Source organism: Pongo abelii, chromosome 9, assembly GCF_028885655.2.
Source record: "Pongo abelii isolate AG06213 chromosome 9, NHGRI_mPonAbe1-v2.0_pri, whole genome shotgun sequence".
Classification (NCBI taxonomy): domain Eukaryota; kingdom Metazoa; phylum Chordata; class Mammalia; order Primates; family Hominidae; genus Pongo; species Pongo abelii.
The window spans coordinates 111630986-111648277 of record NC_071994.2 but is presented as its reverse complement, the minus strand read 5'-3'; the positions used below and the strand labels follow the sequence as shown (position 1 = coordinate 111648277).

The following is a 17292-nucleotide window of genomic DNA, read 5'->3' as shown; positions in this document are numbered from 1 at the left end:
GATCATTATTAGAATCTCATCAGCAATTGTTAAATGAAGACAGATAGTCAGGCTCCAACCTGGTGCTTTTGAAGTAAGGCACAGGGAGCTTTACTTATTTATTTTTAATTCTCCAGAATATTTGGGTGCTCATTCAAATTTGGGAACTGCTGCAGCTTCGCTTCCTCCTACTCTGGTAAGGGCTGTCAGAATTTTTGGCATGGGGGATAAAAGCCAGGTGATAGCTTTCCTTTCATTTATTTATCAAGCTTCTGTCCCACTCTGGATCAGACCCTATGTTAAGTGCTGGAAATAGAACAGTGAAATGAAAGCAAAGTCCCTGCCTGGAGGATTTTACATTCTAGTAGGGAACACCATATTGCTGCATAAGTCGGGCAGGCAGCACGCCACGGAACTTTAGGATGTGCCACTTGCATCATGACCATCATGGATTTGTACACATCTTATGGCAACTTCCAGCAAATGACAGGAAGGGGTCTTGAGAAAGGGGTGCCCTTTAGAATTCACACAGTGATGCCATGTGGCCTAGCTGCGTAGGTAACAGCTGGGTACAGTGACAATTACAGTAGAAGGTGGTGAGGGCTATGGTGACACATGATGTTCCTGCCAGGAAAACATGTAGAAGCACTTAACTCAGACTAGAGGATCAAGATCCCTTCCTGGAAGAGGAGAGCTAATTTTTGAAAAACAAGTAAGACTAAGCCAAGCAATTAAGAATCCAGACGCTGCACTCAGCAAAAGAAATGACATAAACCAAAGTGCAGAGAGTGGAGAAGGCAGCAATTCATCTAGGTCACAGAGGTTCAATGACCCAGTACAGGATGAGGGCTGATAAGGGATGCGGCAGGAGAGGTTGGCAGAGGCCACAACACAGGGGCCTTATATGTGCAATGCCATACTAAGGAGCTTGGACTCATTCCTGTAGACAGTGGGGAGCCATTAGTACTTTTAAAATAATACCACTCTTCTCCTTGTTTTATACACATGACAGATAAAATCACCCAAAGCCAGTTCATCTGGACAAACACTACCTTTTGGCACATTTCCATGTGTGTACATGCATCTGTTGATGATTTTTAAACAGAGAAGTGACATAATTGGGTCTTCATTTTAGAGAGATTACTGTACCTCAATGGTTTTCAACCAAGGGTGATTTTGTCACCCAAAGGACATTTGGCAACATTTGAAAACATTTTTGGGTCAGATGTGGTGGCCGCCTGTAATCTCAACACTTTGGGAGGCTGAGACGGGAGGCTCACTTGAGGCCAGGAGTTTGAAATTAGCCTGGTCAACATAGTCAGGCTGCACCTCTACAAAACATTAAAAAATTAGCCAGGCATGGTGGCACACACTTGTAGTCCCAGCTACTTAAGAGGCTGAGGCAGGAGGATTGCTTAAGCCTAGAAGGTCAAGCTTCAGTGAGCTGTGATTGTGCCACTGCACTCCAGCCTGGGCAAAAGAGCAAGATCCTATCTCAATAAAAAGAAAACATTTTTGGTTTCCACAACTGAAGAGGGGAGGGTGCAATTGGGATCCAGTGGGTAGAGGCCAGGGATGCTGCTAAACATCCTACAATGCTCACAACAGATCACCACAACAAAGAAACGTCAACAGTGTAGAGACTGAGAAACTTTCCTCTAGCTGTAGTGCAAAGAATAGATTTGAGGGGGCAAAACTAGGGTCAGGGAGACCAAGTAGAGATTGCTGAGATAATGGTGGCCTAAACTAAGGTAGAGGCAAGAAGGAAAACAAAAAATGGGCAGATTTGTGCAAGATTTAGAATGTAGGCCAGGCGAGGTGGCTCATGCCTGTAATCCCAGCACTTTGGGAAGCCGAGGCAGGTGGATCACGAGGTCAGGAGTTCAAGACTAGTCTGGCCAACATAGTGAAACCCTGTCTCCAGTAAAAATTAGAAAAATTAGCCAGGTGTGGTGGCAGGTGCCTGTAATCCCTGATACTTGGGAGGCTGAGGCAGGAGAATCACTCAAACCCGGGAGGCAGAGGTTGCAGTGAGCTGAGATCGCACCACTGCACTCCAGCCTGAATTGACAGAGCAAGACTCCATCTCAAAACAAAACAAAAAAAATAGAATGTAGATTCATGAGAACCTAACAAATGAATGTGGTGGGTAAGGAAGAGAGAGAGAAGTAGAGATGAAATTTCCAGTCTGACTGGGAAAACTAGGTAGATAGATGACCATGAAGAATATGAGGAAGAGCAGATATGGTACGGGTAAGAATGAATGCATTCATTAATTTATTCAGCAAAACTGCCTGAAGAATACCATGTGCAGCACTGCGGGACAAAACAGGCCTTGCATTCCCAGACTGTACTCTTGTGAGGACAACAAGAAGGAAGTAGAGAAACACACAAGAACAATGCTAAGATGGGGGAAACTCCATACACTACGGGAGCGCATATGGGAGGTATGTCTCCTAGACAAAGTCCAGGTAGGGCTCCTGGAGAAAGTGACATTTCTAGTGATTCTTCAAGTATGAGATAGTCATCCAGGCAAAGAGATGATAGAAAAGTGTTTTAGGCAAAACAACAAAATGTGCGTAGGCTCAGAGGCCTATCTGATTTTCTATGGCAGGCCGGGCTTTCATCGGCAGAGGGGATGGTCTGAGTGAAAGAAGCTTTGTTTGTTTTTGTTTTTTGTTTCATTTTGTTTAAATGGTCATACAAAGTTTTTATTTGCTAGCCTTGTTTCAAGAGAAACTGGCCAAATGATGAGGTTGATCATTATCTATTAATAGTTTCATTACAGTCCTGTGTCATTGGGTTATAAGTAAAAATCCCAGATCGAGCACAATGGCTCACGCCTGTAATCCCAGCACTTTAGGAGGTCAAGGCAGGCGGATCACTTGAGCCCAGGAGTTCAAGACCAGCCTGGCCAACATGCTGAAACCCCATCTCTACAAAAAAAAAAAAGGCCAGTGTGGTGGTGCACACTAGTAGCCCTAGCTATTCAGGAGGCTGAGGTAGGAGGATTGCTAGATTCCAGGAGGTAGAGGCTGCAGTGAGCCATGATCATGCCACTCTACTCCAGCCTGGGCAACTAGGCAAGACCCTGTCTCAAAAAAAAAAAAAAAAATTCCCTATGGCAGAAGGGATCTAGGAGTTATGAGGCTGGAAAGTATGTAGGAACTAGATCATACAGGGCTTTATGAATGCAGAAAAAAATTTCAACTTTCACCTGAGAGCAAATGGAAGTCTGCAGGGAAGTGGCATGATTCAGTTTATATTGATCACTCTGAATAAAGTATAGAGGATTGATTGGATTGGGACAAAAACCTGGACACAGAGGACAGTTAAGAGGCTATTACAGCAAAAAAGCCAAAAGATGATAAATGTCTTAACTAGGGTAAAGGCAGGGAGATGTAGAGATGTGGATGGGTTTGAGAGGGATTTCTGAGTTTTAATCAACAGGATTTGTTGATTAGGTGGATGGGAAGGACTGCGACGGAAGGAGGACACAGATTCCGTTTTGGACAAGTAGGATCTCAATGGCCTGTGGCCATCCAGGTGGAGGTCCTCCTCAGTGGGTAAAGTGTGCCCCACCAACACTTGGGGGGAAATCACCCAGGGTTCCAGTTAGAAAAGGATATTCTTGAGCCCCACCCTACTCTATTGAGTGAGAATTTCTGAATGGTATCTGTAAAGGTATGGAAATGGGAGAATATTTAATGGAGGTGGAATTAAATTGACAAGTCTAGAGTACCTGCGGAAGAGTGGAATGTGAGCAGATGAGACTTAAAGGGTGCTGGATTATCCAGGGAAGTTTGCCAGATTAAAGAAAAGCCTTAAGTCATGTTAAGATTTTGGTTTTTAAAAATTTTCTTAATTTTTTGTATTTTTAGTAGAGACAGGATTTCACCATGTTGGCCAGGCTGGTCTCAAACACCTGATCTCAAATGATCTGCCCACCTCAGCTGGGATTATAGGCATGAGCCACTGCACCTGGCCTTATGTTAAGATTTTGGATAATACCTTATTGTAAGATTTTTAGGCAGGGGATTGATAAGATCAAATTTGCATTTTAGACAGATCTTTCTATTGGTGGTGTGAAGGATGAAGAGGAGTCCAGAAGAGAAATCATGAAAGTTAACTGTCAGGCAGAATGACTGGAGATGGAGAAGTGGGGATATATGTGAAATCTCTTAAATACAGCATCGGTAGGACTTGTGGGTAAATGCAGAAGATCAGGTAACTTAGTATCCCTTGAAATGACCAAGTCCAGGGGGCTTTTACCAGCATAGTTTTTATGACACCACTGTTGTTTTTATTCACTCTCTAAGTGGAAACTCTTCATATCAGAAACATAAATTAACTTGTAGGAAGGCCTGGGAGTGGGTGCAGAGACTCTGGGCCACCAAAACTGCTGAGTCCTATACTGTTCTACCCAAGTCCACAGGAGCACACACAACCATGGCACCCTTAGGCAAACATGCGTCCTTCCACTCGCTGCACACCCTCACGCTTGGTGGTAGCATCCCAGCTGTGCTCCAGGCACCCTCTGGTCCTTTAGCTGCATCTCCCACACACCTGCCATTCTCAGAAATCTGCTCCTGCTGCCATCACTCCAAATCAGAAGGGGTGCCTGGTGAGCTGGTGAGTGTCGGACTGGGGGGATGCACTGTGAGGGCTGTAGCCCAGCAGGATTCCGGAAAGAACCTTCACGGTCTGGCATGTAGTCCTGGCTCCAGGCATATTGGATTACTTGCCAGTCCCCAACCTCCCTTGCTGTGCCCCCATCTCCAAGCTTTTGCTCAGGCTATTCTTTAGCCTCTTGTACCACTTCCACTGCCATCTTCCTATTGCCTTCCCTGTTTGTCCCAGGAAGTGCTTGCTGGCCCCTCTGCATTTCCCATGCATTTTACTTATACCTCTTCATTGTCCTTATCAAGTCTTGACTTAGGTTTTGGCTCTTTACATATCTGCTGTTTCCTAAAAGCTCTCAGAGAACAGGGTCCCTATCTGAGTCATATTTGTTTCCTCCAAAGAGCTCAACATAGTATGTAGAGTGTAGGAGGAAAACAGGCTCAATAAATGTGCATGGAAAAGAAGAATAAAAATAAAAGCAGTATTTAACTCCTAGATATTATTAGTAGATCCAGTATTTCAGAGTACTATGGAAAAATCCATAGTTTTCATTTCAATTTCTGCTGAAATCTGAGCTAAACTATAAAATACATGTGGTTATCTTAAGGGTATAAAATTATTTGGTCTCCCAGGTTTTATGTTCAACTTTTAAGAACCATGAAGCAGCTAGAAGTTTGAATGGACAACTGTGCCTTGCCACTTTTAATTGATCTGATCTAGAGACCCAGTTTCTTTAGCTCTTGATCCCCATTACTGTTCTGTCAGTGAAGGAAAGGGCCTGATTTCATACAGAGTGCTCAGTCATTACGGTCTATTAAATCTTTTTTTTTTTTTTTTTTATTTGAGACAGAGTTTTGCTCTTTTCACCCAGGCTGGAGTGCAATGGTGTGATCTCAGCTCACTGCAACCTCCGCCTCCCAGGTTCAAGCAATTCTCCTGCCTCAGCCTCCTTTGTAGCTGGGATCACAGGCACCTGCCACCGCACCTGGCTAATTTTGTGTTTTTAGTAGAGACAGGGTTTCACCATGTTAGTCAGGCTGGTCTCGAACTCCTGGCCTCAAGTGATCCAACCATCTCGGCCTCCCAAAGTGCTGGGATTATAGGTGGGAGCCACCACACCTGGACAGTCTATTAAATCTTGAATTCAGACAGAGAACCCCTTGGCATAAGACCATAGATTTAAAAGATTATGCCAGATGCAGTGGCTCATGCCTGTAATCCCAGCACTTTGGGAGGCTGAGGTAGGAGGATGACCTGAGCCCAGGAGGTCGAGGCCACAGTGTACTGAGATCACACCACTGCACTCCAGCCTGGGTGTCAGAGTGAGATCCTGTCTCAAATAAATAAATTAAAGATTAAAATTTATCTCAATTCTGGGCCTAGGTTTTAAATTTGGCACCTTCTCATTGAATTTGAGAAAGCAACACAAATAGTAAAAGAATACTTGTTCACTTCCAAAATGGTTTCCTAGTAAGTCAGGCATCTTTATAGAAGTCAACATCCTAAAGCAATGTTTGTTGTTGTGGTGGTGGTTTTTTCTCTTTTTTTTTTTTTTTTAAAATTATCTTATGTACTGTTAAATCTGGTCGTTACTTAATTGCTCTTTAAAATAAAAATGCAAAGAAACAGAAAATTTGTTTCCCATTAGGAAAAAAAGTCAGCATGCTGTACTGGTTAAGAAAGAGGGCTGTGGCCAGGCACCATGGCTCACACCTGTAATCCCAGCACTTTAGGAGGCCGAGGCAGGCGGATCACCTGAGGTCAGGAGTTCAAGACCAGCCTGGCTAACATGATGAAAACCCATCTCTACTAAAAGTACAAAAATTAGCCAGGCATAGTGGCAGGCGCCTGTAATCCCAGCCACTCGGGAGGCTGAGGCAGGAGAATTGCTTGAACCCAGGAGGCGGAGGTTGCAGTGAGCCGAGATTGTGCCACTGCATTCCAGCCTGGGCGACAAAGAGCGAAACTCCGTCTCAAAAAAAAAAAAAAAGAAAGAAAAGAAAGAGGGCTCTAGATCCAGACAGCCTTTGCCCAACTCCTAGCTCAGCAACTAACTATGTATTCTGACTTCTCTGTACCTCTATCTTCTCATCTGTAAAATGGGAGTAGCCATAATGTCCATCTCAGGAGAGTGATGTATCTAAATGAATTAACATGCACAAAGATCGGGCCTGACACAGAATAAACAGTGCAACAAACATAGCTATTACATTTTATGTGTCATGTTGTGCTCAAATGCAAATCCACTAATATGTAATTTTTTCTCTGCTACCTGAGGGACAAAGATACAAAGTATTGATTCTAAGTAATCATAGGAAATGGTTTCTAATTTTTTTCAATAATGCACTAATGAAGAAACATCTTTCTACAGTGAATTAGAAATAGATCTTCTCAAGATATCAAAATCTAATGGCAAATGTGCTGTTGATTTTTCCTCGTGTTAAAAGTTACGCTCTTCTTCAAAGAAATCATTTCAAATTATTTCCACAGATGCGACGGCCACACAGGACCTCCTATGCCTGTGAGGGGAGCTGCTGTGGTAAGTAACCAGATAACTACAGGTTGCTTTAAGAAATTCAGAATTTATGTAATCCCAGGGTGGCTACCTATTTCAGTAGTATTCCCCTCGGCTCAGTTTTAAATTTATTTTAGAAGCTTGGATTTCTCCTCAAGAGTTCAAATTTTCCCAATTATATTTGGTTTCCAGTTGACTTTGGTACTGGAATTCCCACCAGGAAGGAGTGAGGTCATCGTGTTTCCACTTATGCCATCAGTGGCATCTCTGATATTTTGCCACGTGTTGCTCCTGTACAGCCCTGAGGGGTTGGGCAGAGGAGGCAGCCAGAGGCAGCCACAGCCACGTTTGCCAGCCAGGATGGGTCTGCACCAGACCCTTTCTGAGTGTGGTTATCATTTGCACTCAAAGAGGAAGCCACTCATAGGTGAGATGCAAGAACAAGTTCACATGAGGGTGGATCCAGCGAGATGCTTCCTCAGAGGCTAAAATTTAAATTTGTCACGATGTTCAGATGCTGACAAGGTAAAGAAGCTTAAGTGTTCTGTTTCTGCTTTTTCATGGTCATAACTTTTGATCTACACATTCCTGTGTCTTCCTGTGTAACTTGTATGGTTTGGAGATAAAAGAAATGGAGAGTTTTGGAAGGGACCTTTAGGAAGGTTTTGAAAGCAGGCAGGAGGAGAGCAAGTATATTTATCAGTGGATCGAAGCCTTAGTACTGGGTCCTCCCTTTCTCTTTCTCTCTGTCTCTCTCTCTGTCTTTCTCTCTCTCTCCCTCTCTCTTTGCAAAAAGCATGAGGTAAAATTCTGGTGAGGAGGCGTGCATATAAACAGAAGTTCTTTTTTTTGGATCAGTTTCTCACTCTGTCACCCAGGCTGGAGTACAGTGGTACAATCTTGGCTCACTGCAACCTCTACCTCCAGGGTTCAAGCGACTCCCCTGCCTTAACCTCCCAATTAGCTGGGATTACAGGCCCACACCACCACACCCAGCTAATTTTTATATTTTTAGTAGAGACGGGGTTTCACCATATTGGCCAGGCTGGTCTTGAACTCCTGGCCTCAAGTGATCCTCCTACCTCAGCCTCCCAAAGTGCTGGGATTACAGATGTGAGTCACCATGCCTGGCTGGAAACAGAGGTTCTTTACACTACTTCTTTCTGGATGATAACACTGAGCCCTATTTTTCTCCTATATATGCCTCGGCCCCAACCATGACACCAGCACTAAAAATTGCTACACTCTAATGGAGAACTTACTTTCCTCCAGGCACTTGACATAGATCATTTCATTTAATCCCCAGAGAAACTCTATAAAAGAGGTACTATTATTCTCCCCAATTTAAAGGTGAAGAAAGTGAGGTTTAAAGAGTTAAAGATCATGCTCAAGGTCACCCTGGTAAATGGCAGACTCAGGATTAGAAAGCCTGGGTTTCTGGAACTCCGCAGCGGGAAGTCAGTAATGCCAGCAGCTCCTCAGCTCTGATGTGCTGTTTGCACATGGACCCCAGTTGCTTGCCACCTGCGGAGACTCTGCTTTAACTGAGCAGGGACTGAAGTGGCATGACCTCCCCATCCAGCTTTGCTCTCTGAGAGGACAGAGCCCTGCTCCAGGATGCTTCTGTACTCTCGGTTTTCCTAGGGGAAGTATTCAGACGGACCATCCTCTGCCATTTGAGAGCCACAGGGTCTGAAGCAGAAAAGGAATGTAAAAAGAAAGGCAAATGCCTGAAAGAAGTGGAGCTAATTTGAAGTTTTGGGAATTTGAAAATCCAGTCTAGGGATTAATAGACATCTTACGTTGACAGTCCTGATTCCCACTTGCACGAAACCATTTCACTGCTTGGAGCATGTCAGTCTAAAAGGCAAGAGCTGGGCAAATAAGTGAAATGGAACCCAGTGACTGTTGCTTCCCATGAATAGCTATTATGAAAAGTAAGAGAGAGGCTGGGAAGAGTGGTTCATGCCTATAATCTCAACACTTTGGGAGGCAAAGGTGGGAGGATTGATTGAGGCCAGGAGTTTGAGACCAGCTTGGGCAATATAGTGAGACCCTGTCTCTACAAAAAAAAAAATTTTTTTTTTAATTAGCCAGGTGTGGTGGCGCACACTTGTAGTACCAGCTAATCAGGAAGCTGAGGTGGAAGGATCACTTGAGCCCAGGAGTTGGAGGCTGCAGTGAGCTATGATTGCATCACTATACTACAGCCTGGGCAACAGAGAGATAGCCTGTCTCAAAAAAAAAAAAACAAAAAGAAAAGAAAAAGAAAAATTTAAAAAAGGAGAGAGAGAAAAAAATAATGAAAGCGCTATCTCTAAATTTTTTAAGTAATATCTAAAATAAGACTTCCGCATGACATGTAGATTTCTCTTACTTATTCAAGGAAGTTCTATCCCCTCAACCCCACAGAGAGCTGGAAATCGACCATGGATGCCATAGCGATTCTCCCCAAGATTTGAGGTGATGAACTTCTCATCACTTGGTTGGCAGTCAGGCAGGAATGGTACAAGCAGATTCCACTGTTTTATGGGAAGTTGTACTATATTATTAGATGATCTTCCACTTAAAAAAGAAGGAAGCTGCTACGTAAACATTTGCATAAGCTTAAAAGAAGCAAAAGAAACATAGAAATTTCAGAAAACATAGAAATTTTAGAGCTAGAGAAACACTTAGAGAGAGATCATCTAGCCCAGGGTTTCTCTCAACCTCAGCACCATTGACATTTTGGACTCCTGTGTATTGCAGGATGTTTAGGAGCATGCCTGGGCCACTTGACTACTCCTTATCTCTGAACAAACTCTGGCTACTGTCCAGTGATACTGTCAGCTCTGTACCCTTAGGAACACACCTCCAATGTGACACTTCTTACACTGGGCTTTTTGTCCAGATTGGTGTGAGCTCCTCAGGCAGAGCCTGTGTATTAGTTTTCATGCTGCTGATAAAGAGATACCCGAGACTGGGTAATTTAAAGAAAAAGGGGCTTAATGGACTCACAGTCCCATGTGGCTGGGGAGGTCTCACAATCATGGCGGAAGGTGAAAGTCACATCTTCCATGGTGGCAAGCAAGAGAGAATGAGAGCCAAGCTAAAGGGAAAACCTCTTATAAAACCATCAGATCTCATGAGACTTATTCACTACCACGAGAACAGTATGGGGGAAACTGCCTCCATGATTCAGTCATCTCCCACTGGGTCTCTCCCACTGTGTCCCTCCCACAACACGTGGGAATTATAGGAGCTACAGTTCAAGATGATATCTGGTTGGGGACACAGCCAAACCATATCAGCCTGTGTATCCCCACTGCCTGGCACAAACTGAACACTCAGTAATTGAAAGAAGAAATGAATGAGTGGTTTTAAGTTGCAGCTACATTGGTGGATATGACCTGTGCAGGAAAACAGACATGGAACAAATTCAGGAACACCTTGAAAAATTAATTTGTTGATTTTACCAAGGCATTTGATAACATCAGTGAGTTTAGGCTTCAGCTCTGACAGCTGTTCTACAGGTTTGGCTGCCCTAGGAAGTTCTCAAGTACTTTAAGGCTACTCTATGACAGAGGTTTGTTTGTCTAGTCAGGTCAGAATCACAGACAGTATCAGTGGAGTGAATTGGAGTTGTGTAAAAGGCCTCATTTTGTTCAGCCTATTTTATGTACCATGTAACTGAGATCCTGAAAGCCAGCATTTTGCAACTGGCCTCTCATCCTGTGGGATACTTTTCTGCCTCATTTGGCTGCCAGCATCAACAGGAGTCCTCCAGGAAATTCTCTATAACCACAAAAGAATAGTAACAGCAACAGTAAGGATTACTAAGTGCTAGACATCATTCTAAATGCATCACAACTGTTAATATTAATTCACCTAATTCTTACGGCAACCCTAGGCAATGGATATTGTTATTGTTCCTGTTATTTTCCTTTTACCAAGAAAGAAACTAAGGTACAAAGAAATTAGATAACTTGCCCAAAGTCATATAAATATTAATGGGCAGAGCCAGGATTGGAACCTATGTAGAGCCCTTGTGCTTAACCACTATACTGTCCTGCCTCCAACATGCTTTTCTGAATCCTAATATTACAAATCTTCAGTGTCTCAATTTCTGTAATAATATATACTAGTAATCCCAAAGTCATATAAATATTAAGAGGCAGAGCCAGGATTGGAACCTACGTAGAGCTCATGTGCTAAACCACTATGCTGTCCTGCCTCCAACGTGCTTTTCTGAATCCTAATATTACAAATCTTCAGTGTCTCAATTTCTGTAATAATATATACTAGTAATCTTATATAATTAGTTTTCTTTATTTTTTGAGATGGAGTCTCACTCTGTCACCCAGGCTGGAGTGCAGTGGCACAATCTTTGCTTGCTGCAACATCTGCCCCCAGGGCTTAAGCGATCCTCCCACCTCAGCCTCCCAAGTAGCTGAGACCACAGACATGTGCCATCAAGCCTGCTAAGTTTTTGTATTTTTGGTAGAGACAGGGTTTCACCATGTTGCCCAGGCTGGTCTTGAACTCCGGAGCTCAAGCAATCTGCCCACCTTGGCCTCCCAAAATGCTGAGATTACAGGCGTGAGCCACCACACACAGCCTTATATAGTTAGTTTTCTACCTTGGTATATCATAAATCAATTCATAACTATGTGCAAAGTATCATGCCATATACAATGAAAGGCATGGAATGTCTAAGACAAGGTTTCTTTCTTCAGAGAGTTTACCATCTAACTGAAGATATGTACATTAGTGAAATAACAGTAAAAAAAAAAAAAAAAGTAATGGAAAGAAGAGGGTTTGGGATCAGATCATATGAGTATGATTAGCCAGTGCCACCATATAGATTATTCATGTGACTTCAGTATGGCACTTGCATGAGATACAGTTTCCTCATCTGAAAAAATGAGAATGATCATTCCTACTTAATTCACAAATTTGTTATAAGGATTCAGTAAGAGGATATTTTTAAGTATATTAAAAATAAATGAGTAATTTTGTTCAAATACAAGAAAGTTGGAGGCGGGGCGTGGTGGCTCATGCCTGTAATCCCAGCACTTTAGGATGCCAAGGTGAAAGGGTTGCTTGCGCCCAGGAGTTTGAGACCAGCCTGGGCAACATAGCAACCCCATTTCTACAAAAAATTAAAAAATTAGGCATGGTGGCACACATCTATAGCCCCAGATACTCAAGAGGCTGAGGTAGGAGGATTGCTTGAGCCAGGAGTTCGGGGTTACAGTGAGCTGTGATTGCACCACTGCACTCCAGCCTGGGTGATGGAGCAAGTCCCTGTCTCTTAAAAAAAAAAAAAATTGGAAAGGATTTTGACACAATTGTGCTGCAAAGAGGTGTTTGAACCTCCTTATCCTCTAGGCCAGGGCTGGGAAATAGGTTTCACCTTTTATGGCAACTCCAAAGCACGGAGCATTATTTTGAGGGGCTTCTGAGTCCAAAACTGAGCCTTAATGAGGATCAGTCAGTGTCTGCTCTGGGTCCTGGAGAGATTTACTTCTCTTCTAGGTCACAAGAAACTTCAGGTGCTTCCCAGAAGCTCTGTGACCTGTGTTTGGCTTCAGAGAATGCCTGCTACAAGGATTTAATGCACTAATAAGCCAAGAGCTGCAAAACTTGATCATGAGTAGAATGAGGTATTTCAGCATTGGCTCTGGAATCTGACAAACTGGAAATGAACCTCCTCCCTCCACCAGTGTGACCAAAGGCAAATGACCTGACCTCTTGAAACCTCAGTTTTCTCAAAGTAGGGATAATAAGAGTACCAACTCCATAGGGTAGTTAAAACTAAATCAACTAAAGTAACCCACATAAAGCCCTTAACACATTGCCTAGAATAATCAATGTTTAGTTGCTGCTGCTAACAACAATAATAATAATATCTCATACATAGCTTAAATAAAAATTAGGAGTCTATAGGGTAGTGATAATTTTCAGTCTTTATGTCTGATACCTACTATTGACTAACAGTTCCTTTTTTTTTTTTTTTTTAAATCACTAACGTCACCCTTGCAGAGTTGCAGTTGAGTGTAAATGAAACCGCGGTATTTTCTCTTGCTAGGTATATAATTTACATCTCTGTGTGTTGAAAGCATCCTGAACATGTTGTTTGAGTAGGGTAGGTCTTGAAGTAGAGGGTCTGGGCAGAAATAAAACCAGAGGAAATTATACTCAGGGTCTCTAGAAGGTAGTGATTCTTCCCAATCTAGAGAGGGTCATCTCTTCATGTGACCCCTCTGTTCATGTACTTTTCATTTCACTGTATACTATCATTACAAAGGAATGTGATCCTGGGGGCCACAAGAAATGTACTGGTCTACATACATAGAGAAAAGATTGTTTGGATGTTAAATGGTCCAGAGAGAATTATGCCTACTGTTCTCTTAATCAGATATATCTACTTTGCACCAACTACCAAAATTGCAGATTTGAGAAGAAAGGACTTATAAGATCTGTGACTAATTGTTATTATCACTAATACTAACAATTATTGATGTAGGGTAACCTCTGAGTTGGACAGACAAAAGGGAACACTTTGATGTAGGGTAAAAAGAATTTAACTGATCTGATTTCTCAAATGATTAGTTTGAGGTTTTATTACCTCTAATCAGTATCCCATTATAGTTGTGTTTTGCTTTTAACGTTTGTTTCCTTCCGAATTTTATATTAGTATGCTAAATCATATTCAGTGACCAATAAGTTATCATGGGAGCACTCTTTCCTTATTTATAAATCTCCTTTGTGAGTAGTCAACTGTGGCTTGCTCATAGAACTGAAAACCATAGGTCAATGAAATTTGGGCAGGTTTCTGTAGGAAATAACTGACCTAGACCTTGAGAAAGAAAACAAGCAGGAGTGAAAATACAAGGTCGTAAGGAATGTAGGGGTTAAGAGAACCAGCGCCGTGGAATCAGACAGACCTGTTATGGAGAAATGAAGAAGTTGGAGCTTTGGGAAGGATCGACATGTGGTCTTAGGCATGAAAGATGAGATGAAATGTAGTAGTCTTAGGCATGAAAGATGAGACGAAATGTAGTAGTGAAGGTCAAATAGAAAGGGAAATTTTGAGGTAGGGGAGAGGGATTCAAGAGGCAAGGACTGGGTAGCAGAGTGAGCTGAAAATAAAGACTGGAAAGGGAAGTGGATGAGTGCAGGATGAGTTAAAGTGGAGTCATGAGTGACACAGCCAGCTTGACAGAGGAAATGCAAATGGAGTTTTGGCACAAGAAAGTGAAGGTGTGGGAGTGGATAATGTTCGCAAGGTTATGAAGACAAAAGCTTGAAAGTAGGGCAGTGATTAGATTTTATGAAATCAAGATAAACATTTGTTAGTAAACAAAGGTAATAATAATAGCTGGGCGAGGTGGCTCACACCTGTAATCCCACCACTTTGGGGGGCTGAGACAGGAGGATTGCCTGAGGTCAGGAGCTCAAGACCAGTCTGGCCAATATGGTGAAACCCCATCGCTACTAAAAATACAAAAAAATTAGCCAGGCGTGGTGGCATGCGCCTGTAATCCCAGCTACTCGGGAGGCTGAGGCAGGGGAATTGCTTGAACCAGGGAGGTGGAGGTTGCAGAGCCCAGATCGCGCCACTGCACTCCAGTCTGGGCCACAGAGGGAGACTCTGCCTCAAAATAAATAAATTAATTAATTAATTAATAATAATAATAAAGGAAAACAAATTTAGTTCTATATCATTCTCCTAAATCCTTTCATTGAAAAATTAGCAATAGATTTTTTTTAAGCCATTATTATTTATACAGTCATACTTTTGAGTGACTTTGTTTCAGAACTACCAAATCAGCTCGTTATGGCCCTCTGAGGGATTCTACCATTCTAGATCAGCAGTCCCCAACTTTTTGGCACCAGGGACCCACTTCGTGGGAAACAACTTTTCCACAGAAAGGGGTGGTGGATGGTTTGGGAATGAAATTGTTCCACCTCTGATCATCAGGCATTAGTTGGATTCTCATAAGGAGAGCACAACCTAGATCCCTCGAATGTGCAGTTCACAATAGGGTTCGAGCTCCTGTGAGAATCTAACGCCTAATCCCGGGGCTGATCTGACTGGAGGCGGAGGCCAGACGGTAATGCTCGCCCCTTACCCCACACTGTGCAGCCTGATTCCTAACATACCACAGACCAGTACCGGTTCGTGGCCCAGGGGTCAGGGACCCCTATTCTAGATGACCTCTAATAGAAACACATTTTTCCCCCTAAATCCTCAGGTTCACAATTTTTTTTTTTTGGTATATATTTTTTGAGACGGAGTCTCCCTCTGTCTCCCAGCCTGGAGTGCAGTGGCGCGATCTTAGCTCACTACAACCTCCGCCTCCCAGGTTCAAGCGATTCTCCTGCCTCAGCCCTCCCAGGTAGCTGGGATTACAGGCATCTGCCACCATGTCCAGGTAATTTTTGTATTTTTGGTTTTTTGTGTTTTTTTTTTCTTTTTTTCTTTTTTTCTGAGATGGAGTCTTGCTCTGTCGCCCAGGCTGGTGTGCAGTGGCATGATTTTAGCTCACTACAACTTCCGCCTTCCCAGTTCAAGCGATTCTCCTGGCCCAGCCTCCGGAGTAGCTGGGATTACAGGCGCTTGCCACCACACCCAGCTAATTTTTGTATTTTTAGTAGAGACAGTGGTTTCACCATTTTGGCCAGGCTGGTTTCGAACTCCTGGCCTCAAATGATCTGCCCACCTCGGCCTCTCAAAGTGCTGGGATTACAGGCGTGAGCCACCGCACACGGCCAGGTTCACAAATCTTAAGGTCCACTACGAGTTCTAGCTGACAGGGTCTTGAAAAAATAGGTACAACGTTAGGAAATCCGAAATCCAAAATCCAGCCATGGAGACAGCACTCCAAACTCAAGAGGGGCCAATTTCTTTCCTCTCTGCCAGGAACCCCCACTAAGATCTGTGTCATGCTGCTACCGCACCCCACCACTTACCCAAAGTTAGCCTTTGGTTGGAAGGTTTCCTTAGTATTGGCCTTTCCGTGGTCACCAGGAAGATATTACCGGAAAAGGGTCCGGATCCAGACCCCAAGAGCGGGTTCTTGGATCTCGCACAAGAAAGAATTCAGGGCGAGTCCGTAAAGTGAAAGCAAGTTTATTAAGAAAGTAAAGGAAGAAAAGAATGGCTACTTCATAGAGCAGCCCCGAGGGTTGCTGGTTGCCCGTTTTTATGATTATTTCTTGATGACATTATGCTAAACAAGGGGTAGGTTATTCATGCCTCCCCTTTTTAGCCCATATAGGGTAAATTCCTGACGTTGCCATGCCATTTGAAACTGTCATGGCGCTGACGGGAGTGTAGCAGTGAGGACGACCAGAGAGGTCACTCTTGTTGCCATCTTGGTATTGGTGGGTTTTAGCCGGCTTCTTTAGTGCAACATGTTTTATCAGCAAGATCTTTATGACCTGTACCTTGTGCCGACCTCCAGTCTCATCCTGTGACTTAGAAGGCCTTAACCGGCTGGGAATGCAGCCCCGTAGGTCTCAGCCTTATTTTACTCAGCCCCTATTCGAGTTGGAGTTGCCCTGATTCAAACGCCTCTGACAGTGCTGTGTAAGTTCATAGGAAACTTTGGCAGAGAGAGGCTCAGTACCTTGCCTGAAGTCTTATCATTGAAAGAATTAATGTAGGTATAGAGAAGTTGCAGGTCAGTTACAAATGGCAAAAACAACACATTGTAAATTGAGAAATAAATATTAGAAAAATGGATTTGCAGTCCTTAGACTAATACTTTTAAGCTTGGGACAGTTTGGTGGGAGCGTGTGATTATTTTGACTGGTGAAGGCTCAGAAATAATATTGTGTTCTCTGCTTTAAAATTAGCAGGCAAAAATATACAATTCATCTCTGGAAAATCAACTAGTTGACAGTACATTTGTCCCAAAGCCAGCAGTCATGAGGGAAGACAGTGGCATGCCTCCGCCGTGGGACGCTTCGCTGCTGGAGAATGAGTTTTTCCAAGGTAAGTTCATGCATTAAATTGGCTTTGCAACTACGGATACTAAAGGAAGTAAACAATAACTAGTTTGTATTAAACTACTCAAAACATATCAAATACTGTACTTTATTTTTTACATCCTCATGTTTAGCTTATTTGAAGACGATGCTGATATGTTATTAACACAAGTATTAAGAATCTTATGATTAAATAT

General features: G+C 43.0%; 1 protein-coding gene across 4 annotated transcripts in view; it reads left to right on the top strand.

The window, feature by feature from the left end:
- Positions 1-17292, top strand: part of EXPH5 (exophilin 5) — an 88869-nt gene that overhangs the window by 58813 nt on the left and 12764 nt on the right. For 3 of the 4 annotated variants that reach the window (XM_024255802.3, XM_054525019.2, XM_054525020.2), the window contains 2 exons: positions 7093-7141; positions 16964-17102. In XM_024255802.3, coding sequence (XP_024111570.2) covers positions 7093-7141; positions 16964-17102 — 188 coding nt within the window. The remainder of the gene's footprint in view (positions 1-7092; positions 7142-16963; positions 17103-17292) is intronic. The other variant, XM_024255804.3, reaches the window with a different exon arrangement.